Source organism: Anopheles arabiensis, chromosome 3, assembly GCF_016920715.1.
Source record: "Anopheles arabiensis isolate DONGOLA chromosome 3, AaraD3, whole genome shotgun sequence".
NCBI classification, from domain to species: domain Eukaryota; kingdom Metazoa; phylum Arthropoda; class Insecta; order Diptera; family Culicidae; genus Anopheles; species Anopheles arabiensis.
The window spans coordinates 39,187,646-39,215,096 of NC_053518.1; the positions used below are offsets into that span (position 1 = coordinate 39,187,646).

Genomic DNA, 27,451 nt, shown 5'->3' on the forward strand with positions numbered 1-27,451 from the left:
TCGCTCGCTTAGCTTTGATGGGCGATACAGAGAAGAAAACTAGGGTGGCAATAAAGAAAAAAAAACTATCACGCTTGCCTTCTTTCGTCTCATAAACAGACAGAGAAGGGAAGAGAACGAAAAATATCATTCCACTTGAACGTAACAGCTCGACGGTGAAGGGATTTCAGTAAGTGATTTGCCAGATTTCACGTGCATTCTGCTCAACGTTGCATTGCGAATCGCATACCGTCGAGCTTTGCCTGCATACCAACTTGCTCGGTCGATTCCACGCGAGAAACAGAAATTTTCTGTCCCAACCAATCACCCGATTGCCAATCCGTGTGGCGAATAGGAATGTACTTGCTCAAGGATCGACAGATGTCCAATCCGTTGTCCTTGCTGCGAGTGCTTCGAGGTAAGGAAGAGGAAAGAAAGAGGAGCAAAAACCAAGCAGTTTTACTATGTATGTGCTGTATGTATGTGTATCTTGCGTGTGCCATAGCTAGTGTGATTGAAATCGATATCCATCCATTAAGTAGTTGAGCCAATATTGGCCTTCTTAAACCGCATCGAAGTTGAATGGAAAAGCTCGCAATGATGCTGCTGCCTAGTGCGAAACAACACCAAGGGTTCTAAGTGAAGCGCTGCTCTAATGTACTGTAGCAAACGGCAAACCATTGGCAATTACGAACCGCACGATTTTCTGTAATCATCTCGATACTAAGAGCTTTTGTGGTTTCTTCGTGGTTTTCAAGAGAAACCGCGCGCCGTCATAGGCGGATTAAGCACTACGAAAACTAAGCGGCCGTGTAGGGACCCGTTATCTCGAGGGGCCCCGAAAAAAGGGACACGATCCCCTCTCAAAAGTAGATTTGCTTCTCAATTTATCTCTAATTTAGAATTCCTCTTACAACTTTTTGCTCGACATTTCAGAAAAGCCTACCACTTTACTCGTGTTCCGAAGTTCAAGAGTTAAAATTTATGATAAAGTGTATTAAATCAAAACAATATTCAATAATGTATTAATGTTACTCGATAAGTAATTCACACAATGTAAATAATTAAGATCGGGTAGGTCTTTAAAAATGTGTATGAAACGGCTATCACTAAGACATTAAAACAATATATCTTTGTTCTACTTTGTTCTAAATGTCAGCTTGAACTGTCTCAATCAAAATCGTCGTGTCAGCGAATCATCGTCATGTCGTCATAACTCGATGGAGTCATGTCTCAATTGCAGCCTGTACTTCAAACAAACACATTCATACACATTTCATTAGAGTAAAGTATTGTTCAATCACTTATCACTCAAATGTTTTCTCAGAAGCATACGGTTGTCTAATGCATAGATATGTTTAATCATCCCTGTGACAGTTTTGTATTCCATGTCCTACTTACAAGTTTGAAACTGTATAAAACTTGTAAATCTGGTAAACTTTTATCATAACTAAAGCTTATTGCCAGCATTTTAGTATCGTTATTTCGTATTTCTTTCAAATTTTTCATTATAAAAGGAGAAGATGTGCTTTTTATTGCCTCTTTGAAAAAATAATCACGAAATACAGTATAATAAAAGTTTTAAAAATTTAAATTTTTAAAATTAAGAAAAGTTATTTCTTAACAAAACATAATTATTTACCTGTCAATTTCTAACAACCTGTTTTGAATCGCAAAATTAAAAGTGAGCCCATGCATTTAAGAAGGTTAACATGTTTTAACTTGCCCGAAACAGGACTTGTATGTAAATGTTAAAAAAATGTTGTTGTAAATGTTTGTTTGCAAATAATGGAAACCCCCAGAGCATGTGAACCTTCCCAGAAAAGCTCCAACATAAACTTCTCCAAACATTACAAATATCACTGCCTTAAAAACAAAAAAAAAAGTTCAAATAACGCACGTGAGGTTTGAAAATATGACTTACCAAAAAAAAAGTAAACACAGTGTCCGGCAGTTGGTTTGATGATACAAGTTTCAACCTCGCCGCGGGAAAGGATTCACCGTTACCGCAACCGTCATTCATCATGTCAAACTGACCAAAAACAACTTCACCGAAGTTGAAAGTAGCACTAACTAACGTTGCGAGCACAACAGAAGTCTAGTTCTGTTCCATCGTACAAACGCACCGAACAAAAGGACACTCGACATGACAGTGAGCCTGAAATATTGTGCTTAATTTTTCCACAAAAACGGAATTTCTGAAAGAACTGTCGTGGTATAGAGAAGGCTCCTTTGTGAGCATGTCATTTGTTTGATTGTTTTTCATATCAAATGTTACACATTGTCGAATACCAATACATAGTTCGAACACCAATACACGGACAAGCTTAACAGACTGTATCGATTTCACAATACTGATATAGAATTATTCGGTGAAAACACTTCCAGGTTTCTATTTTCTTCGTTATTTACCTGTTGTATACACATTTTTTGTTGCAGCTGATCATGACCACGGATTGGCGAAGTAAATTTTCGTGTCACCGAAAAGATCCATCTCCGGATAATCGGAGTAGACAATTACAACGATGTCAGTTGTTGATGCATCGCCAAGATGTATTCGTAGTTCAAGCATCAAAGGTTCGCCCGACATTGTATTAGAGCAGTGAAACACTATCCTTGGAGTGGGATTAAATCATCAAGCTGTGGATGGCAACCACAAATTCATTTCGTTGGCATGTGGCAAGTTGGCACGAACAAAAATGATCCTCTGCGGATTGTCATAGATTTCTCGCTAACCAACACATCACAAGTAGCTATACAATTTGATTCTTTTTCGTGAAAGCTTATTTTATCTATATGCTCTAAACACGTTAGGTACCGAATGGACAACAATGAACCACTGAAACAGCGAGAATCAGCTTATGACGGTCACATTGTTATTAATTCGCTCGGACGGTACAGCATACTGAAGAAAAGAAGCTTCGCTTGAAGAGAAATGTATTGGATAGGGTGTGAGAAAAATGGCGAAAAGATTCCTTTACGTATCCCGGAATCACTTATCAGTTACGTGAAGTTACGGTTCAATTGTGTTGTAAAAACCTCTTCGACCCATGTGTCGATCAAGGCCGGGAATATAGCGTCTAGTTGAGTAAATGGTGACCCCATTTTTTTAGTTAAGGATGCTAACTGTGGCTTAAAAATTTCTTTACAGCTTACAGAAACACTGTTACACTCCAACTGCAACGCAGCCTTTACTTCCGGAGCTCAGATAGATGCAGTATACACTGATCTTAAGGCTGCGTTTGATCGTTTGATCGTGAACCATCGCCTGCTGTTGGCTAAGCTCACCCGGATCGGTCTCTCTACTCCGCTGGTGAATTGGTTCAGGTCCGTAGCTACTACGTACAAATCGATGGTGTTTCCTCTAACGTTTTCGAGAGTTCATCTGGCGTTCCTCAGGGCAGCAACTTGGGACCACTGCTGTTCTCGCTTTTTATTAACGACGTAACACTGGCCATTATGGAAGCAGATTGCCTGCTTTATGCGGATGATGTTAGGCTGTTTCGTATCGTACGGAACACTTCCGACTCTCTTTCTCTGCAAAGATCGATTGATGTTTTCTCTGACTGGTGTATCAATAACGACCTGCTAATTTCTGTTGATAAGTGTACGTCAATGTCTTTCTTTAGAATAGCTAGTCCGATAAGGTATATCTATAGCATATCAGGGACACAACTAGCGCGGTGCAATACGGTCAGGGATTTAGGAGTCACCCTGGATCGCAAGCTAGATTTCCGACAACATTACTGTGATATTTTAGACAAAGCTAACAAAACGCTAGGATTTATTCGTCGACATTCGAGAGAGCTCAATGACCCGCATTGCTTGTTAACTCTGTATAAGTCCTATGTTCGTTCTATCCTCGAGTTTAGTTCTACAGTTTGGTGTCCGTTCTCTAGTGTATGGTCAAATAGGATAGAAGCTGTCCAAAAGAGAGTTACACTTATTGTCCTACACTTCACTCCGTGGCGTAATGTAACCCCTCGTCCATCGTATCATACTCGTTGTTTGTTGTTTGGTCTGGATACACGATGCTAGGAGACGTGATAATGCCCAATGTACGTTTATGTCCAACCTAATTGTCGGTGAGATGGATTCGCCAGAACCACTGGTTAGAGTCAACATAAATGTTGTGTGTTCCGTAACTACAGACTATTAAGAACTGACCTTACAAGACGTGCATACAGCGAGAACGACCCTATGACTGCGATGGCACGTAAATTTAATCAGCGTTACACTTCATTTGACTGGCACCAACCTACAAGATTCTGTTGATTCGTCTTGACATTGTACACTGCGTCTAACCTGCTCTTTGTGTTAGTTATTTGAGTTCTAGTTTTAATTCAGTGATAAGGCCGCTGGTTTGGCCAATCACTTATGTACAATAAAAAATTAAACAATTAAACAATTATACAAACACTGCCTCAACAACTTCCAAATCCCATAGCATCGAAAATTACGTTCATTATGCGCGACATGGACCTCGCTACATCAGCCTGAATCAGAGCCTCACTGAATCTCAATCGCAATCAGAATCCCAATCGAATCGCAATCCCAATCAGAATCCCAATCTCAAATCAATCCCAATCGAATCGCAATCCGATTCCCAATCGTAATCGAGTCGCAAACGAATCCAAAACCCAATCGAATCGCAATTGAATTCCAATCGCAAAGGAATCTTTTTGGGATTCTACTCCTACAAACGTGATCCGGACAGATCGAATCTTTATAGAGATTGAATCTTCAACTCTTCCGAATCCTGAATCTTCCAACACTAATGATCATACACACAGTGTTGAAACTACCCTCACTTCTCCTACATGAATTTGCTTCACCCCCAGATTGGCGTGGCGAACAGTAATTTATGAAAATTTATGGTAATAAACATAACCAGCTGCGGGATTTTATGGGTTAACCGGAAGCTCAACAGGGATGTACCATATTTAACATGAAAAATGACAAATGAATGCGACCCGATGTTCCGTCTGGCTTCGTGGAGTTTGGAACGATGTAACACAGCCGCCGATTGTGGTAGCGAGAGCTCGTTGATTGTCACCGTTGGGTCGCTTCACAAGTTCGAATCAAAAATATTTGCAGCAAGACAGACAATGGAAACACTACAAAGAACGTATACACTCACACAAGCGTTTCTGCGAACATAATGTTTACTCAAGGCAAGAACAATCCTTATTTTATATAACACATGTGTGCAACTAAACATATTTCAAATACAAAAGGATGAAACTAATAATTTTTTCATGATTCGGGGTAAAGAAGTGTTCGGATTGTATGCTTTCGGCAACGCACACCACACGCACCAGCACACACAACCAATCCATTCCTTAGCGTGGTGATAGGAATACAACGCATACTTAAACATTATAACGCAGCTTCAATGAATGGTTTACTCCTGACTGGAACCAATTGGAGCGTGATGTGGTTGTTGGAAATTAGCATAATTCTCTGGTTCTTCCCACCCAGCTGGTTTGCATAAATTCGGAATCTAAAATGAAACTGTGCACCGTTTGCTGCGATGTCCGTAAACCAACTTTAAAATTAACCTTCTAACTAATCCAACGAGAAGATGGACACTAGAGGAGAGGCTTCAGTCCCGCCAGTGCAATTAAACAGCCTACACGTATACGAAAGTGAAGGGGTTTAATTTGCACACCGATGAAGCATTTCAACACGTACTGCGCTCGTTTGTAACGCTCTATTGCCTTGTCTAGGGAGCGCACAAATCAACCACAGCATCGGTGAATCGGTTGAAGAATGTCGGCACCTACTATGTGATTGCGATGGGAGGAGCTAATTATCACACACGATTTGAAGCACCTCAACGCTCAACTTCAGCACACATATTTATGGGAAACGTTAATGGTTATTTAAAGCGACACATCCGGACTAATAACCATCCCTTTCCTTCTCTTGCTCTTTTCATTACAGCGTTCGGTGTACGATACAAGATCTCGAGCGGTAACATAGACAATGTGTTCGCGATACGCAACACAACCGGCGCCCTGTACGTAGCCAAGGCGTTGGATTATGAGAAGATCAAAAAGGTAAGTCCACAGAGGTAGCTACTCTACCACATGAGATGCTAATGCTTCGGATTATGCGTGTTCCCACTCACAATACTACCCATTTCTTCGCCATCCTCCGGTACATGGTCAATAATGCGTCTCCATGTTTTCTTTCCCTTTGGCCCTGTTTTCCCAATCAGTATGAGCTACGGTTGACGGCATCGGATAATTTTAAGGAGAACTACACCACCGTTCTGATCAACGTATGCGATGTAAATGACAATCCACCGGTGTTTGAGAAATCATCATATCGCACTCAAATTACCGAGGAGGACAACCGAGGACTGCCTAAACGTGTGTTGCGGGTAAGTGTACGAAAAAAGACGGCGATAGAGAAATCCAATTAAACGGCCGGATGGGACCATTTGACCCTTTGCATTCGAAACAGTTCGGCTGGAGGTGACTTATTTTTGAGGAGCTAGAAAGCCTGCAACGAAAAGTCAGGGATATTCAAAGACCGGTATCGTTGGTCCATTTGGACGGGGTGTGGGATTTGATTTCGTGCTTATCTTTCCCAATATCATCCCGTATCTCGTAACGTTCCCGCCCAACACAAACAACTGATTTGAGGGTGAATATGGGCTGCTCCCACTATTTCAATACTTTACCAAGGCATTCAAAATGGTCGAGCACATTTGTCCCAATGCGGACAATACGAGCGAGCGTCTTTCTCCTGAACAAACTACTAACCATTCGTACACCGGGGTGTTAGAGTTAGGTCCACTTTTTACCAGGTCTTTGTTGCGTACATTTCCCTTCACACATTCGATTCGCTTTAAGATATTGTGCTTTTGTGTGTGTTATACATGATCCCAACGGAACGTTTGCTTGTCCTTCTTAGACATTTTTAACGAGGGTCATAGGATCTGATTGAGCCGAGCCTGCAAAACAGATCCACGAAGAACCTTGCGTAGGTTCAGGTTTTTCAATCCATTTCGAATAAATCCAATGCTGGTGCTGATGCCAAATTGTTAGATTAATGGGCACACACACACTTTTTCTGTGTGCTAAGGGACAGTCCCAAAGGGACCGTCAACTATCCTGCGAAGGAAGGAGTTTGCAATTTACAGCTTCATGGACGCATGAGTCTAGGGAGGGCACACTGTATGGGATGCTAATCAAACGTCAAATCCATTTTTTACTGAACCAGAAAAATGCTCTGGTTGTGCAATGCTCTGGAAAATTTTCTCACAAAATGAGTTCAATTTTGCCTTGATCATGTGTACCGGAGATGATAGAGAGTTAAAGACCAAAACCTAAACCTGACCAAATCAAACAAAGTGTTTTATAGTGTGAATGTGGGCTGTGCCTGCTGGCAGTAATTTTGGAAAGTCATTAGAACTAGGTGTGATCGAATTGCAATAACTTACCCGCTCCAAGAGGCTCCCCCTTCTGAATGGCATATCGGTGTAACTAATCTGATAGCCTATATTTTAGAATTGATTCCGGAATCGGCTCTGGAATTAGCTCCGGAATCGGCGTCGGAATCGGAATTGGCTCCGGAACCGGAATCGGATCCGGAATCGTATTTGGCTCCGGAATCGTATTTGGCTCCGGAATCAGAATCAGCTCCGGAATGGGCTTCGAAACGGAGTCGATTTCGGCATCGTCATAGGAATAGGCGTTTGGGTCCAATGATGCTTTGTGTTGATAGCGGCAAAGAATCAAAATTTACTAGTAAATGTTCCATTCACATGGATATTCCCGGACTTATTTCACTTTCCACACTTCTTATTTCAATTCAAACCAATCCATTTCTTCAGTCAAGCTTGATTCCGTTACCGGAGCAAATTGCGATTCCCAGGTCGATTCCGATTCCGGAGACGATTCTGATTCCGTAGCCGATCCCGATCCTGGAATCGATTCTGGAGCCGATCCCGGAATCGGCTCCAGAATAAAATCCGGAATCGGAATCGATTCCAGCATCGAAATTGGCTCCGGAATTGATTCCGAACACGGGATCGGAATTGGGTAGGTCCGAATCCGAGCTCCCACCACTAAAATGCTGACTAGGGGGTTCGTAGGAGAGAGTAGTTCAGATTATGAATTATGGTCGATGCTACGACCCGTTATCAATGGTTTTAACAAGGCAATCCACAGCACTCCCTCCTCCCCCCCCCTCCCCTCCACCCCGTACACAGTGCGACATTTTGCATGAATCCACAGCTATCTCTCTTTCTCTGTCTCTATCTTTGTGGTTTGCAGATTAATAATTCAGTAAAAACGACCTATCGTCCAGAGAGATAGGGAAGTTCCGGCGTATAGCAGTGCGGTCAGAGAGAACGAGAGCTGCAAACCAGCTGCCCTGAGGTACTATTAACATTGATCCCTGACGCACTCCTTTAGATGTTTTTTATTGTTTGTTGTGGTATTCGGGATGGGCACCCACCACAAGCAGAAATGTGCAATCGATAGGTAGTGCTAAGAAATCGGTTCATTGGAACACCACGGTCAACACGCAGCGAAAGCTTACACACTCCCAGAAATGCTTGGGATGAGCCGGATGGAAGCAGACAGATCCTGAAAAATAACAATAAATATAAAATATGCATAAGAACAATAATCATTCAAGATAATGGCTCGAGCCCAAGGATGAGTCTTGGGAGAGATTCTGTGGTCGTGGAAAATGGAATTCAGTCGACGTCTTAAGTATGGTATGTTCAGCATAAGTAAGTTCAGCATATATTCTGTATAAGGAGGGATAGGGAAGATCGAAACTTGCCATGCCTGGAACGCAGTGTGCTAGTTCCCAAAATGGAATGGTGCAATCGAATAAGTATGAGAGAGACAAAAGAAAAGAGGAATTATAGGAAAAAAGCCACCAGCCGGGCAAGTCAACCGAAAATTCCCAAATCACTGAGGCATCATAATGCTTCCCGGCTAAAGTTCTACGAATCGCTGCAAAATGGCTTTCCAGTTGGACGCACTGGGACCAAAGGGCTCTAACCAAGACCAAACGAAATAAAACTCAAACAACAACCATACACAAAAAAAAAACACAGCCGTATTTCAAATCCCTTCCCGCAAGCTGCTTTGCACCGGGTATGTTGTGTTATTTCCATTCTCGTTCTCTCCCGCTCCGATCATTGTAAGCAGCTCAACAATGCGATTGTGAAATAATTCCATCCAACGTATGATGGTAGCACTTCGTAATCCCGGGTGGGCGAGGGCACACACATAAATAAAATAAAAGTCTCTCACACGGTTTCTTGTTTGGATGCTCTCAACTTTGTCCGACGTGCGTGAGTCTTAAACTCGCTCACACTGCTGGCTCAAAGTGGAGCTTTGCTTGAACTTGCTATCTCTCATTCTATCCCGTGTAGTTGTCGCTGGGGGATTCAAAACCCTTTGATCCAAGTATATCGTTTGATAAAAATTTTAAAATAAGTAAATAAATGTAATGTAATCTTTCATCGCTGACAAGTGGACGACCGCAATAATTATGAAAAATGAATGTAGAGAATTAGTTGGTGATGTTTTGGTAATATCTGCCAGCTAGAATAACTTATCATTGTTTTGTGCGAGAAAAAGACTATTCTATTGGCATTCTAATTAACTTGCTATCTACGACTTTCTACCTAGTGACTAGATTAAGCAATTGCAAATGGTAGCAACCAAAACTAAAGCTCATAAAGCTGGTTTTTGTGCTAGTCGAATTTTTAGCTGAAATCAAAGCACCAAGCATCGCGCATGCGAGAAAGAGAGAGAGGGAGAGAGAGAGAGAGATAGAGAAAGAGAGAGAGAGAGGGAGAGAGAGAGAGATAGAGAAAGAGAGAGAAAGAAATCCTGTTCACCCTTTTAACCCGCGAAACCAGCATGGTTTGTTGTTTGAGTTCTAGGGCAAGTAAAAGCCTTGGAAATTGTAATTTCTCTCCCTCGTTCGGTTTTCAAAACTTTGCCAAAAATTCGCTGACGCAAACTAATTCCACTTATTATGAATCCCAGGAGCCCAGAGTCCTTTAACCTGCTTAACTGGTCTGCTAATGTCTCTTAAGTTTTGCTCTCTATGCCATCACGACTATCGTCGTAGACTGGTTTCTTCTAGGATCGATCTTTGGCAAACTATGAATAATTTATTTCAACTTAACGCTTCTTCCCAAGCCCCTTACCACCAGCCTTGTGGACACGGTTGACCAATGAATTTTTCCGCTCGGAAAGAATGTTCAAAAGCCATCATGAATACCGCGGCTGATTCTCGGAAAAGAACAAACAAGCGAAATCGCGTCCGACTACTTCTTTTGTGCTGTCTCAGCGCTTAAACTTCCCAGTCGACTGCTGTTTGCCGGCTTTTGGGATAGGGGCAGTGTTCTTCGAACAGTTCACCTTCGTAAGACACAGCGTAATACTTTGATAAGGAAAGTTTTACGTATACATGATGTTCGAGCCTAGCTGTCGGAGATCCAGCCAGTTAGACAATGCAACCCTCCCCAAACAATGCATCAAGAAAGACATCCTGCTTCCAGTGTGCTGTTGCCAATGGTCACTACAGTACGGCTTTTTGTGTTGATGTTATATATTTCACCGCAGAGCGACAGACGCCGTCACGTTCACTTTGGCACGCCATCGGAGCGTTGATATTAATCTTTACTGAAGGGAACGGAGGGATAAGGGAGTGTTTGAAGATCGGGGACTGAAAATCTTAACATCGTTTTCCGTTCTTTGAAAACTATGATGACAACTAAGCCCCCATCCCTCGTCTCCGGCAAACACACTTTCCCTTAGACAGGCTCAACCTCACTGAGATACGCTTTTGCCTACCAAATGGAAACATCCGGTAAATAGCCCATTTGAATGAACGTCCAGACACTTAGCATATTTGCACGGGCACGATGACTCGGGTCGCAACAAAGTGGTGACACAATTTCCGGCTCTTTCATTTACCGATATGGCTAATGAAAGAAAAATCACAGGAAGTCATCGGAGAGCATCAAAACCATCGCACCAGCTTTTTTTGGTTCGTTTTATTTGCCCAAAAAACCATAAACGGAAGCTCGAAAAGCAACCGAACCCCATGTTACTTGGTCAGGGAAACGAGGTTTTACTACCCATTTCAGTAAAAATGAAACTACCACCACAAAATTATTTTCGGAAACTTATTTCGAGCCAGCGGTTTCGGTAAAAGCAAAAGCGCAATTTCATAGGATCGTCACGCTGTTATTTTGTTTCCTCCGTGGGGGTTTCTCTGGGGCTTTGCTTCGCATAAACGGGAAAGCAGCAAACGTGGTTATCTATCCTCCATGACCAACGACCCTTGAGACCCATGAGCAGTGAGAAATTGCATCTTAACTGCAAAGTGAGCAGATAGTTAAGATATCTCCTACCTTACCGATGACGGTAATTTTTATCACTCTAGTGAAGGTGAACCACGCGGACGCTATTGGCTTTTAATAAAAAAATAAATAATGGGTCATATGTGTGAAAATGGGACACCGAAAGTAAACTTCCCATTAGGATAATAAATACGAAGCCATATCATCGGCATCATCATATCAGGAAGAGCTGCTAACGATTTGATTGTAATAATTGATCGTTAGAGATTATCAACCTTTGATGGTAAGGTGATCGTAAGTATTGAGATTGGTAGGTGGCGTAAGTATTGAGATTGTTTCTTTTAGCCAGGGGACCAAATCAATCAAACCCAAAAGCTCGTCTACAAAAATATTTCTGTTTCGCTGGAAAGTTCGTACACAGGAATCACATTTGTGCATTTAATTATGTTCGGTTATGGGACACTCTTGTTGCTCTTGTCATTTGATAATACAATCACCTGCCGCCAACAACATGCTTAATTATCTGACAAACACAAAATCACCTCTTCTTGCTGCCTTTGTCCTCAAAGTTTTTATACACATCTTTTTATACACATTACTTCCTCGCCTCATACGATTTAGTATAGCTCGAGGAAGCCAATGTTGTTTAATCAATTACATGTGTTTTTTTTTATTCTGCTGCCTGTTCAATGTGCTTATGACATAAATATCTCGCAATTTCAATTGGCGTACTGCAGTTTTTTTGAGAATAAAAATCAAAGCTACGAATGTAAAATGAGCTCAACAGCATCGTCCATCGAAAGAAAAAAGTCTAATTTACGAACTCACCAAATCTTAGCGCTTTCAACACACTTGATCATACACAACTCCACAGTTTCAGGCGTATCGAGTACTAATCAAGCAGATATGGAAAAACAATTTCGAGCAAATGTCACTTGGGGTAGCATGCAGTCAACGGCGAAGCACCATACATTCCGTAAAACATACATGCACTCCCTTATGCGACTTTTGCATGGTTAAAGTTAGATTCCAAACTTTCTCGTACACTATTTTTCAAGTGTAATGGTACGGTACTGTCATCGAGCAAGTGCCATCTTGCTCGCTTTGCCTTAGGTCATGTGCTAGTCGTGGTGGCACACTGCTTTTGGTTTCATTATTTCACCCAAAAATCGTTTTATCTTTGCGAGAAAAGCAAAGTAACCGGCAGGAGCAGGTTGAATACACACACACGTGGGATCGACGTGGATGGCGTGAAACATAAAAACAATTCCACTCTTTTGTGACAAATTTACTCCCCTTCCACAAACTCACAAACTTACACCCTCGTTCAGATCGCTCGAAGAAAGCAGCATACGGTTTCACCTTCGACGGAATTGTAGACTTCACAAACGTGTCGTATAATAGACCAAAAACATGGCCCACGATCGAGTCCAAGTTCAGTTATCAAACCGCCAATGGAACGGTAGCAAGAACAGTTTTTAAAAGGCCGTAACAGAAACGTACCACCAGAAAGGAGTAAAACAAACGAATCCAAGAAAACAAATTGTTCCACAATATGGGAAAGAACTGGGGAAATCACGTCCATACAGTTACGTGGCCGTAAAGTGTTGCACCAAAGCTACATCTATATCCACCGGGCCACTCGTGCCACACGTGCTAACTCCAATCAACACTCCCATTTGTGAATCGCAACGATGAACTGCAAGCATGGCGAATCAATCGTAAAGTTAGCAGATTGTTTTTCAAGTAAAGGAAACACACAAAGGAACCGAGGAATTGGGAATACGGATGTACTATAAAGAGAAACGTAGCTTATATGAGCCAGAGAAGCGTAGCTTATTACGGTCCATTTTCAGTGGTTCTCCATTTGTTTTGATTGTCCTATGTTAACGTGAAACGACTTGTGGTAGGGTTCTACAAAACTACACAAAAGCGTAACTTGACTATTCTGCTGATGTCTTACACCAGAATCAAAAGACAGCTTCAGCTTACAACGGTTGACATTTGACCGCGGATAACTATAGGAAGAATGAATGAAGGAGTTTCTCAAACCAAGGTATACTACAATGTATATCTACATCAGCTAGATTCCCACAAACAAGAAAAGGGGGAAGTATTCTATTCAATTTGCGCAAACCAAATGTCGAGTTTTTCGAGCATATTCGAGGATTTCTTAGGTAGCAAATACGTCCCGATGTTACATGCTGCCAAATACTTCAACTAACATCCTCGTATCAGGGAAGTTGTTCAACCAGGATGGCTTTTGTTAGCGCAAACGGAAAATAAGACCTATGCTCACAAGTTCTCACAAATTCTTGGAGACCGCCACTCTAAGGATGACCTCACTTGTGCTCGAAACGAAAGGATGCTACACTAAATACCAATAGATCTTGTCTTAATTTTTTCTCTAGCTAAGAGACGGAAATGTGTCCTCTTAGCAGAAACACAGCATTTGTCTTCCCCAAAATCGTAACGACGATGTGTACGTGGCATAGTGTCCCACTGCGGATAGAGCCCGGTGCTCATCGATAGGTAGTTTCAACTATATCCGTCCCCACGAGAACCATGGGGCACTGAGAAGATAGATTGTAGTTTTCATTAGCTTCGTAAAGGTTTAGAAAAAAACACTCCCGGCATCAAGGACGTGCATGTGTGATGGTAGCAGCCTTTTGGCAGCACTTCCCTGGGGTGAAGTGAAATAAATGACCTCCGTTCGATGGAAGACACACATCATGTTTATTGGTTTCGAACGTTCTATTATGGCTTTGACCGTTACATTGCTCCTCTTGGTCGGTGGTGTTTGGTCATAAAATGGGGCATGCTTTATGACACCTTCCACACATATCAAACCGGAACAAACCGAAACGCAAACGCTTCCGATGGGCACAGAGATGTGCTGGCTTATCTGGGTCTTACGAAGGTATTGCACAAGGCCAGTGCAGAGACGCACACGTTCGTTGAGATAGTAAGTCTTTGATTTTTTTTTAAATTAAGCAGAAACTTTGCTGAACGGTTAAAACTTAGCTGTTCAGCTAGTGAGGATATAGTGAAGGAAACGGTGATGCTGATGAGGAGGCTCATGAAAATAAACATGTTTTTAGTATTGGGCATCGGTCGTCATAACTAATGGGGTAGCTTTCAGCTTTCATACAGACATTCATCGTCACTTTCCCGGTGTATACCAGTGTTAGCCTTGCTAGTGCTTGCTAGGCACAAAATTAAATGAAAGCTTAAATTGAATGGAAAAATTGTTTTTTTTTTTTCATATTTTCGAACCAAATCATTCGTTTGCAAATAATTCTCGTAAATATTATTTAAAGTTTTTACCGTCTCTTTTTGCGCTGAAAATACTCATTACACGTTACATCAAACAGGATTAATATAATATAAGCAGCAAAAAACCAGCGGTTGCCACCCGTACCGATAAACGTCACAAATTCAAGAAACCCCTTTTGCATACGAACCGAGCCGTCTTCAGTCTTTTCTGCTTGCGTGAACAGGAGTAAATTTTCAGTGAGGCAAAAGCATAGTCTTAGTTAGTATCTTGACGTGTCTCTGGTGGCCACACATGATCCTCCGCTTTTCTCTCGTTTCAAACCTTCGTATCGCACGCTAGACTTTGTTTGCTCCCAGGATTTGCAACGTGACGGGAAAACGATAACGACCATAATAATGTCAACGTGAGCTCCACGAAAACCATTATGGGACTTTAGCTTTAGCTGGTCTATCCTGTTGTCCGTAACAACGTGCCCATTGTAAGCACAATTTGATGACGGTAAAAGTCAGTAATCGAATAGCTCGTACTGCCACCGGTTGCTTCACTACTCGTCAACAGGACCACTTCGCTCTCAAGCTCATCCTAACGAGGCGAAGGATAAATATTAACAAGTTTGTGACGGGGTAGAGATGCCGTTACGAAAATTCTATCCTGAAAAATACTTTACTGTACTCACTTTTCATCTCTTTGCCTCTGTTATTCCGTTTTTCTCTTTGTTTTCCTCTTATCACTGTCGAATGTCTTAAACAATCGTTATTTGTGGCTAGAGGTCCGTTGATATTTTCATACCAGTGTCACCATTGCCTGACATTTCAACGTATGCCAATATGCTGTTCCTCATTCGAGTGTCGTCAAGTACCTTCTCATACAACTTGCTAGAGCCGGAGGTAGTATCACACTTTATCATGTTCCCAGGGACATCGGCTGCCACTTGCGTCATTTGTGTTTTTGTGCAGATATTGTTCCTACTTGTTGTTTAACTAACTCACTTTATCCTGAATGCACTTGTGTGTTTGCTGTGTTTGTGTGAGTGTGTGTTTTTTTTGGGGGGATTTTACACTACGCTACCGTTAGCTCAATTCTTCACATATTCTCGCGTGTCTGGTGATGATTGATGGTTCACAGCTGTCACACATTTAAAGTGCCTCAATTGGTCCCGCAGAGCAAAGCAAAAAAAAAATCTCAAGACAAGCAGCAAAGCCAGTTGTTAGCAAAGCAATTTCGCAAAACCAGATCGCTATTTAATGCCACAGGCGCTTTGCACATCCGGTGAGCGAGCTACATCCGGTCGCCGCGTCGGGTAACTTCTGCGAAAAGCGTTTCGCATAATTATGAGCTATCACCAAAAATTTACGCATCGTCAGCTGGCTTCTGATTGTGAATTTACCCCATCTGCCTTCGCGTTGGGTAAACGTCACTCGGTGCTTTGCCGGGCTGGATGGCCGCGAACACCGGCTAGAATGAGTGTGAAATCTGAGAAATAAACTTTTTAATGAATATAAATACACTCCCGTAACAAATTCCTTCCGGTTGGCGTCGGTATGTTGCGCCTACTCGCACGCCTTCCCAAAAGCTCATTTAATGTGACCCACACCATCGTATCCTTGACACAGATACGTTCCCAGTACCGTCGATTCGACTTTGAATGTTACACACAAACATACACAATGTTTGCACCAGAAATAGAATCGAATGAACATGGTGTAACTGTATGCATAAATTTGACCATTTCCGCTCGTCCACCTCGTCCAAGCAGCACGAACAACGACAACGCAACGACACAGGACAAAACGCTGAGAACCGTACAAACTTTTGGAATGGAAATTCCGGCCCACAGGCCAAGAAAAATACAAGTAGATTGGGGAAGGAAAATGTCGCCACGTGGAAAACGAAACCAGGAGAAGATAAAAAGCTATGCAGCTATCGAGGAGAATGAAATTTTATTAAAATTTACATAACCACCGGCGAACTGGTTGTGTCGTGCTGGCTGCTTTTCGGTTACTTTTTCTTGTTTCCTTTGCACTTGCCATGAGGACACAGGCGTACAGCTCCTTACTGATGGAGACAAAAACTCTATTCTATTTACTTGACGCCAATTTTCTCCGCTATTGTATGCCACCTTCATGCACAGCCCGCTCGTTCCTTTCGTAACAGCAACACAAAAATACAGCGAATAAAATTCACAACGCGCTGCTCAGACGATGTAATGGAACTTAACTTTTAAGTGCTCGGCGGGCCTCTTCAAACCGCGATGCATCCAACCGATAGATTACTATCTTCCGTGCATCCTCTTATCTTGGTGTAATTGCATCAGTTAACATGATGTTTGTTTTACAAGCAAATACACCACGAGGCTGGCTGCAGCCTCCCATCCATGCAGACACCCGATCTCCGTCAGGACTCGCTTCACCTGGTCCAGCCATCGAGTTCGCTATGCTCCCCTGCGCCTTATGCCTAACTGGGGATCGGTGTCGAACACCTTCTTGGTGGGGCATAAGTCCATGAGTGCATGAGTGGAAAACATATTGAACAATTTCACCTCCAACCAAATGAATTACTTCTTAGTATTCAACATCATCGAGCAGTGCCATTTGCAGCAAAAAATGAAAAAAATAATTTTCCTACTGACAGACGATGGCTGTTCAGAGCCGTGTCAAGCCCAACCGACCTACCCAAACACGCCAGGTGTACGTTGATGTTTTCTGTCCGATATCATCGAACTAAACGAAAAAATAGTCATGTCAATCATCCGGTTGCAAAGTATTCATATTTCCCGTTCACGATTGCTACGATGCTGACTGAGCTTGACACGGCGCAGAGCAAACCTGAGAAAGGCTATCGTACGCCTTGCGGCCTTGCAATTTTATTGAATTTATCTTTCTTCGTTTATTGATTTCGGTATTTCGTAGAAACAAGCGTTCCCTTTTGTTTACTTTTCTGAATTTTCGTGTTTCCCCTTTATACGTGTTTTTACATCCACTAGCCACTTATTGCTTATCAATTGATGACTTTCCCCTTGCCCTGAACAGGTTACCGCCTCGGATGCCGATGTGGACCGACTCAACAACATCATCTATTTCCTGACCGGGCCCGGTATTGACATCGAAAATCCCTCCGACAGCAACTTTGACATCAACAAGGCCACGGGAGAAATATTTGTACTTAAGGTAGGTCAACACTCTGCACTTGGAAGCGTACGCAAGATTTAACCTCCGTTGTCTGCCAGTGACGACATACAAAACGATAGCACTGCAGTTAGCCGTAACGGTTAATGGAAAGAATACGAATAACAAATGAGAACTGCGGAAAGGGATGTGAAAACCGTTTTGTTTTGGAATTGTTTGACCGTTGAATGTCTTTGCAGCAGTTTTCTTACTTATCCGGCGCTACAACCGCTTTGCGGTCTTGGCCTGCCTCAGGAGTGTCCGAAACCGCTCACGGTCTCGCGCCTTCGTCTGCCTTCGTCTGCTGTTTTCTACCACCGGAAAATGCCGGTGTGGAAATTTAAACGTCTGCAAGAGTTAATGTGCCTCTACTGTGCAATGAAGCCTTGGAGCGATGGAAAAACTTTCTCATAGCAAAACTAAATTGTGGTCTGCTTCAGTTCCGAAAAACTTCCAACTTGTGCCATGTGCCGGGTTTCGAAATTATTTGTGTAGGACCAAAAGAACACTCTATTAAGCTCGGTATACCGGACAGTTAGTATAGTTTAACCTCAAGTAAATACAGTATTTTAATTAAATCAAGCAATTTTGTAAACTTCCTCTTGCCGGTAACGAACAAAGCCGACGCAATGAACTAGCAATGTCCCGAGTCTTGTTAGGCTTTATTAAGTCAAACAAAATTTCATTTCGAAACCATTTAATAGAATAATACATTCCGATCTTTATGATCCGTGATGATGGAAACTGATAACTTTTTTCTTCCTCTCTTGCCTATTGTTCTCCTTAAACACCATTTCCTCCAAATGTTCAGCCCCTTAACCGAGATCCACCACACGGACGAGCGTCTTGGAAGTTTACCGTCTTTGCGCAGGACGAAGGAGGCGAAGGTTTGGTGGGCTTTACGGAGGTGCAGATCAACCTGAAAGACGTCAACGACAATGCGCCGCAGTTCCCGAACGGGATTGCGTATGGAAACGTGACCAAAAATGGCACCATCGGCATGTACGTGATGACAATAAAGGCCGAAGACTATGACGATATCAACGAAGGCACTAATGCGAAGATCATTTACTCGATCGAAAAGAACGCGATCCAAGAGGATACTGGTTTGCCGATCTTCGACATCAACCCGGACACGGGAATCATCACGACGGCGGTATGCTGTCTCGATCGGGAGAAGACGCCCGACTACTCGCTGCAGATAGTGGCCACCGATGGCGGAGGTTTGAAGGGTACGGGAACAGCTTCCATCAAGGTGAAGGATCTGAATGATATGCCGCCTCGGTTCACCAAGGACGAGTGGTTCGTCGAGGTGGAGGAAACCGATGGAAGCGTGCTGCCCGAGGCACCGATACTGACCGTGACGGTGAATGACGATGATGAGATAAACAATTTCCAGTATAAAATCATTGAAAGCAGCGGTTACGGGGCGGATAAGTTTGCGATGGTAAAGAACGCGGACGGTACGGGAAGTTTGAAGGTGGTCCAGCCGCTAGACTACGAGGATCCGATGCAGATTAATGGCTTCCGCTTTCGGATACAAGTGATCGATAACGATGGGATCGATGAGAGCGACAAGTACCACGTTGACCATTCGTGGGTGATTGTGAAGTTGAAGGATATTAACGATAATACGCCTCGCTTCAAGAAGCCGCACATCGAGGCGGCTGTGTATGAAAACGCGGACGTGGGGAAAAACTTGGGTACCTTCAAGGCGGAAGACATTGACAAGGGCGGTAAGAGCAAAATTACCTACAGCATTAACCGTGCTACAGACCGGAAGCGCCAGTTTGCCATCGACCAGGAAGGTACGGTGACGATTCAACGTGAACTGGATCGGGAAGCGATGGCGAAACACTCACTTGAAATTCTGGCCACCGATGACGGTGTACCGCCGCGCACGGCCTCCGCCATCTTGACCGTGTTGGTGAAGGACATCAACGATAATGCGCCGGTATTCGCGGAAGATTATCGGCCCATTCTGCTCGAAAACTCACCGCCGTCGAAGATTATCGAAATCTCCGCTGTCGATAAGGATGACCGGCTAGAGGGCAATGGGGCACCGTTCCAGTTCCGCATGGACCCGGACGCAGACGATGTGATTCGGACGTCCTTCAAGGTGGAGCAGAGTAACAAGGGTGACGGTATGGCGATCATTTCATCGCTCGGCTCGTTCGATCGCGAATACCGCAAGCAGTACACCATTCCGATCGTTATCAAGGACTCGGGAACGCCATCCCATACCGGCACCAGCACGCTGACGATCACGATCGGTGATCTGAACGATAACATCATGCAGCCCGGCTCCAAGGAGGTGATCGTGTACAACTACCAAGGCCAGGCGCCGGACACACCGATCGGGCGTGTGTTCGTTAACGATCTCGACGATTGGGACATCTCGGACAAGCTGTTCTATTGGGATGAGGCCGAGAATCCACGCTTCAAGCTGCACGACACATCCGGCATGGTGACGATGCGGCGCGGTGCACGCGAGGGACTCTACAAGCTGCGCTTCAAGATCTACGACCGCAAGCACGCGCAAGAATCGTACGCCAACATGTCGGTGGTGGTGAAGCACATCTCGTACGAGGCGATCGTCAACTCCGGCTCGATCCGGCTGACCGGCATTACGGATGAGGACTTTATACGCATCTGGAACTATCGCACCCAGAACATCTTCCGCAGCAAGCTGGAGCGGTTCCGGGACAAGCTGGCGGAGCTGCTGAACGTGCACGTGAAGAATGTGGACGTTTTCAGTGTGCAGATGAAGGATCGGTCGGTGCCGCTGATCGATGTGCGGTTCGCCGTACATGGCGCGTACTTCTACAAGGCGGTGCAGCTGAACGGCGTGATACTGCTGCACAAGGAGGAAATCGAGCAGGAGGTGGGCATCAACATCACGATGGTAAACGTGGACGAGTGTCTGCTGGAGAATGCGGACTGTGCCGGGTCGTGCACCAGCATCATCGAGGTCCAGACGAACCCCTGCCTAGTGAATGCGAACAAAACCGCCCTGGTTGGGGTTCAGATCAACTCCACGGCGGAGTGTGTATGCAGCTCGCGAGAGTACAAGCAGCAGCAGACCTGCAAATCCCATCCCTGTCTGAACGGTGGTCGCTGCACCGATTCCAAGTCGGGTATCAAGTGCTCGTGTCCACCAGGCTACACGGGGCCCCGCTGTCAGCAGGTCGTACGTAGCTTCCGTGGCAGTGGCTGGGCCTGGTACCCACCGCTCGACATGTGCGACAAGTCGCATATTAGCGTCGAGATCATCACAACGAAGCCGGATGGTTTAATTTTCTACAACGGACCTATCACACCACCGAAGGAGGACGACACGTCCAAGCAGCTGTCCGACTTTATTGCACTCGAGCTGGAGCAGGGTTATCCTCGGTTTCTCATTGATTACGGCTCGGGTACGCTAGAGTTACGCATTGCGACCAAACATCCGCTCAACGATGGCGAATGGCACCGGATCGATCTGTTCTGGGACACTGAGCAGGTGAAGATGGTGGTCGATTTCTGCAAGACGGCAGAAATCACCGAAGCCGAAGACGGCAACCTGGTCGAGTTTATCGACCACACCTGCCAGGCGCTGGGCAAGGTACCTCAGTTCAACGAATATCTGAATCTCAACACGCCGCTCCAGATTGGCGGTGTGTTTAGGGACAAGTTTGACTACACTTACAGCCGCTGGCAGTACATGCCGGTTGGGGTCGGTTTCGAGGGGTGCATTCGCGAGTTTAAGCACAACGGAATTCTGTACGACCTGTCACACCCTGGACTGTCTAAGGGCAGTGTGCCCGGTTGTTTGTACACGCGGGAGGTGTGCGATCTGAATCCGCAGGTCGCTCGGTGTCTCGAGCATGGCAAGTGTGTCGGTAGCTATGTCGAGGCCAAGTGTGAATGCAATCCCGGTTGGACGGGCACGTACTGCAGCTTGCCCACCACTCCAACCACGTTCAAGACGCACAGTTACGTGAAGTACGCGCTCAGCTTCGAGCCGGATAAGTTCACGACACAGATTCAGCTGCGGTTCCGCACGCGCGAAACGTATGGCGAGCTGTTCCGCATCAGCGATCAGCATATGCGCGAATACGGCATCATCGAGCTGAAGGACGCCAAGGTGTACTTCCGGTACAGCTTAAACACGGGCCAGGTGGAGGAGCAGGAGGTAGCGTTGACGGCGGTCGAAGTAGATGACGGACAGTGGCACGTGGTGAAGGTGCAACGGTACGGCTCAGCGGCCATCTTGGAACTGGACGGAGGTGAGGGTGCCAACTTCAACCAAAGCTTCTCGTTCGACGGACATCAGTGGCTGTCAGTGGACAAGCAGGAGGGTGTGTATGCAGGTGGCAAGCCAGAGTTCACTGGCATCAAGACGTACGATGTCAAATCGGACTATCAGAAGAGTTGCATCGACGATATAAGGTAAGTCTAGCGGGTATGGTGGCAAAGCGTTTCTGTGTGTTGTTTTATGATGTTCTCTTCCTGTTCATGCCCTGCCAATAGATTGGACGGTAAAAGCTTGCCACTTCCGCCAGCCACCAACGGTACCCAGTGGGGTCAGGCCACGATGGCCAAGAACATCGACCGCTACTGTTCCTCCAACAATCCTTGCCAGAACGCGTACTGTCCTGATCCGTTCGAGTGTGTCGACCTATGGAACAAGTACGAGTGCGCGTAAGTAGTTCAATGTTCACTGTGAGGGATCATGTGTCTTTTTGGTCACACAGTTAACAGCTTGTGTTTGGATTGAATCTCTTTCGTTACAGCTGTGGCGATGGTATGATTATCTCACCAGAAGGCAAGACCTGCATCGACCGGAACGAGTGTCTGGACTATCCGTGTCTGAATGGAGGCACTTGCATCATCCAGGAGCCGCGCCAAAAGTACAAGTGCATCTGTCCGGACTCGTACTGGGGCGAGAGTTGTGAGTTTCTGAAAGAACGACAAGCGCTTAAATTCAGCACCAGTGCCTTGGCCGCCGTAATAGCCTGCCTATTACTGATCATTAGTAAGTGGAATCGTGTCTCGATGTGCCTTAAACATTATTTTGTAGATCGTTTTTAAAGACAAATTGTGTTTTTGTTTCGTCCTTTCCACACGCAACAGTTTTGCTGTTTGTTTATTTTTCCTGCTCCCGGCGTCGTTCGGCTAACTTCAACAAGAAGCCGGCCACCAAGGGCGACATCCGCGAGAACATCATCAACTACTGCGACGAGGGTGGTGGCGAGAACGACATGACCGCGTTCGACATGAAGACACTCAAGATTCCGATCGGACCGCTGCCAGAGCTCGTTCAACATAAGGCACCTCCAGTACGTAAGTAGCGTGTTTCGTTTGCATGTGCCGTTTTGGGGGTTGTATTGCCAGTATGTATTCCCCTCTTCAGCATCGCCCTATCTTTATTTGTTGCTTCAATGTTACGAGTTGTGTGCGTCAGTCTTTGTTTGTAATCTAATGGAAAGCTCATTTAAAATCGTTGGCCAACAATGCTTGCTAACAATATTTTATTATGTTCTGTCCGTTCCACGAACGCACCAACAGGTCCAGATATTGCCGTCGTGTCCGACCAGGTCGTCGGCAAGGTGGACGTGTTCCTGGACAACCGGAAGCGACTCGCCGACATCTTCCCAGCCTCCGGGCCATTCGACGATCTGCGTAACTACACCTTTGAAGATTGTGGGAGTACCTCTGGTTCACCAAGTCAGGTAAATAAAAAAAAAATCACCAAAAGCCATTATAATCTTCCACACCTGCACACGACGATAAACACCTAAACTGTCCTCCCTGTTCCTACCGTTCCACCACAGGTGATGATGATGAACCCCATGAGTATAGCTTTTCAACCACATGAGGTCCCCGTTTCGATAAGTTAGTCAATATTTACGAACCGAGCAAAGCGTAGATCGAAGATGACGATATTTGCTTAGAGTAGTTGTAGCTGTGACAGGTGCTGTAGGGATCTTGTTCCTGAGCTCGACAAGAAACAAGATAAGCGAATTCATCAAATATGAACTACGATTTCGGTGAATTTCTCACCAGTTTGCGGGTGAACGGGTAGATATTCTTTGTAAAATATTCTCTAAAATCCACACACACATATACAAATACCCGTTAATGATGAAGACATGGTCGTGTGATCCAAAGTGAGAATGTTGCGTTGTACTTTTACAATGCATCAGTTCGCAGGAAAACGAGAAGTTGCAAAAGTGATAAATGTGCATAGTTTCATAGCAAATTGAATTCGAAATTTGCATTACCCTACAATAAATGGTAACGTCTGGCTACAAACATAAAACGATGCAACACGCAGGGTTAGATCTCTCGAAGATTGAGAGCATTAAATGCTCGCTATAAATACGCACGGAAAATGGAGAATTCCTGTAACTATTCAAGCAATGGTGTGCTGATATACTGTAATAATGCATGTAAAAATCTAATCTGCAATCTATGTCTATGTCTATCTATGTCATGTCTCGTCTAAACACGCATTAGTTTCGTGCCATTGGGGACACTGTAAAAAAACAGTAAGTAGTTCATTTTGAAAGGACAAACTGGCGGAAGAAAACGAGTTCCCTGAGCAGAAATTGCATGGATGTGAACTACAAATGAGTTACTAGATAATAAGGCCGAGAAGGTGATTTAAAAAAAAACTAAAACTAGCATATTTCTGTCGTTTATTTGCAATATGTGTACACGTGTTCTTTGCGAAGGTGGGCGAAGGCACATTGCCATGTTGGTAAAAAGCATCCAGAAAATGATCGATCAATGTTGATCTGGTGAAAGGAAATCCACGCATTAACAGTACGTTGTAGCTCATCCATCAAATCTTTAACGTTGTTTCTATTGTTTTGCTGTTGATTTTTTCGTTACTGCAATAGAACAACACAATACGATAGTGAGAGACGAAAACTCTGCTCAATAGAAGAAAGTCTCAAGAAACCTTGAAATGGCAAAATGCCGCACACTTCATTATTCTTAATCCGTCGCTGTGATGTAAACGTCCTCCCATAAAATCATAAAACATAAAATCAAAGCAGAAACAAATAATCAAACAAACCAACAAACGCACAACAACCTCGTCCAACGTGGATTGCAAGTGGACAAAAATTACGAAAAAACTCGAAACTCAATCAAAAAATCCGACGAAAAAAATAAAAAGCTGGAGACAAAGGCTTAACCGGACAGGTTACAAAGCAAAAACGTACTCACCGTCCACTCAAATTGACGGACAATCTGCTCTTTTGATCGGAATGAAAATTTCAATGAATCACAAATGAAAGCAAAAACATCGACAAAACCAACCGCATAACAAAAAATTCGGTTCGATTTTATTTTCTTCCTTTTTTTATGATTACTCCTTAAATATAAAGGTAAACATCGTGTAGACCATTTAGTGAAGTCAATCTGAGCATTTAATAACACCAGCGCTGGCTGGTTTCATTTTCTAAGCTAATGTCTCTTCAAACATCCTCCACTGCTTGCTGGGAAACTTTACAACAATGGAATCCTTTGCAAATCATCTGTTTTCGCAAGGATCAATAAAAAAGTTGCATTTTGCTACGACAAGACAACTGAAGCCACTCACCTGTGCAAAGCAAAGAGTAACTTGTGTATTCAATCAATTACGATGAATGTTTCTATCACTAAAAACGATGGTGTGGTTAATCAGACGCAGGATAAGGATGGCAGTGATGGCCATAGGACAGGAGGAGAAGCAGAACATTTTAGAAGTGGATCAAAAGAGCTTTCGTTCCGGCGCAGCAGATGAGATCTACCAGGGAGCTTTTGTTTGCCTATTTGCGAAGCGTCTATTGAACGAACGTGCTGCTCGACACAACTTCAATCGTTGCAACGAATGAACGTTAGGAAAGTGCAGTTTGCAGCATTTTCATTTTGCTCAACAATACTATGCGTCTCGATGCCAGAAATGCATCCCAATTTTACAGTGCAGTTTCGCTGTACAAATAGCACACTGAAAAGATGGTTAATAATGTTTAGTACCCGGTCAAAGCAATTTCTTTCGATATAAATTTCCTTCATCTATGTACTATATGAGCATGCATTTACATATTTTATAAAATTATCGAACATAAAGGATCAGCATTTCACATCAAGGATCAGCCGTGTGTCCTATGTTATAGTTTTTTTTTTGTTATGGTTATTAATATCGTCGTGTGTATCCGAACAGACTATATGTTCAATCTATCTTCAGCGATTGGTGTGGCTAACAAAAGAAAAGATTATTACTTACGGTTTCTAGATACTGTTACCCGCGTTTTGAAAGCATTGTTATTTGGTTCGCTGAATCAAGTCCAAAGCCATGTTTGATACTTATCTGTCGACAAGATCGGTGAACGAGGTTGTAATAAAAGAAATCATGAAACGTGAATGCCTCTTAGCATTAATAAAAAAAGGAACCATTTCAATAATAGCTGCGATACAAACCGATTTACGTAGCAAATACAGTTGACTCGTTTAAATGTATATGTGTAAATATGTAAAAGAAATGAAGAAATATTAACATATAATACCAGAAATAAACGATAAGAGTATTTCGCCAGAATAAAATAACACAAAAATAAATCAAAAATATACATACTGGTATCGCAAACATGTCTTAAGGGTAGTTGTTGCGAAATGAAAACCAACGCGGTGTAAATTATTTGCCGAAAAGATTTATTGTTATACGTTTGACAAAAAATTAGTCTTTGATTCCCGCTTTTGGTTAAAAGACCTTCTCCGTGTCCTGTCGCCCTTTTTATCCTTTCCTTGCCGAACCAAACGCGATCGCTTGAAACCCGAGCCGATATCTTATTTCAAAACGCGCGTTTACGACAGGTCGTTGGGTACCTTGCGAAAAGGTTCCAACAGTAGTTGTCGAACAGCAATAGGTTCTTTTTAATCGATTATTTCCATACCATCTCTGCGCTTATTCTTGACTTAGATTTCATAATGATTAATCTACAAAACAAAAATTAAATACGAATTCCAAAGCCATCCAACAAAACGGAGCATTTCCAATGATGCGCGATTCTTCATCGAAAGAAAAACGTCACACATTAAACTAAACATTAGTTTGTGAGTCATGTTTTGATTTGAAGTTTTTATCATATATAGTGTTCTAAAAGAGGGACGATAGAATGCGTGACAAAAATTGACGACAAAACACAAAATCAAATGAAAAAGTCGTAAACGCATCTGTGTAGCAAAGATGTTGTAAAGATAAGACTTCAATAAAAAAATGGAATACAAACAAATCTCGCCACAGGTGTGTTGCATTTTTTTTATAATTTTTCTAAAAATGAACCAAAAATGGTTACTCTATATAACAGGTAGCAGCTAATTTGGTGCTAATGTGAAATAAAAAATCAAAATAATTTCCTGGATACAATAATAAAGTAAATTAAACGATTTCAATGGGTGAGTATCGAATTAAGTTTTTAAGAATTTCTGGTGGATATATTACTGAATGATGCTTACAGCCCTTTTTCAATCATTTGACATTCAATGTTGTTTTATTTACTTTTACTTGTATTTATTTTGTATATTTACTCAATGCTGAATTTAAAGATGCAATCGTGCGGTTTCACGCACCATTCAGCAAAATAAATGGATTACAAATGCATCACAAAGCGGCTCAACCTGTCAACAATTTTACATAACAATTCA

At 43.3% G+C, this 27,451-nt stretch overlaps 1 protein-coding gene across 1 annotated transcript in view; it reads left to right on the plus strand.

Moving 5' to 3' along the window:
* Positions 1-27,029, plus strand: part of LOC120899783 (neural-cadherin-like) — a gene marked incomplete at its 5' end in the record, with an annotated part of 638,244 nt that extends 611,215 nt beyond the window's left edge. Inside the window, 7 exons of the mRNA XM_040305999.1 lie at positions 17,639-17,776; positions 18,585-22,204; positions 22,286-22,456; positions 22,549-22,790; positions 22,889-23,098; positions 23,324-23,487; positions 23,590-27,029. Of these exons, the coding sequence (XP_040161933.1) occupies positions 17,639-17,776; positions 18,585-22,204; positions 22,286-22,456; positions 22,549-22,790; positions 22,889-23,098; positions 23,324-23,487; positions 23,590-23,655 (4,611 nt within the window). The remainder of the gene's footprint in view (positions 1-17,638; positions 17,777-18,584; positions 22,205-22,285; positions 22,457-22,548; positions 22,791-22,888; positions 23,099-23,323; positions 23,488-23,589) is intronic.
* Between the last annotated feature and the right edge of the window lie 422 nt (positions 27,030-27,451).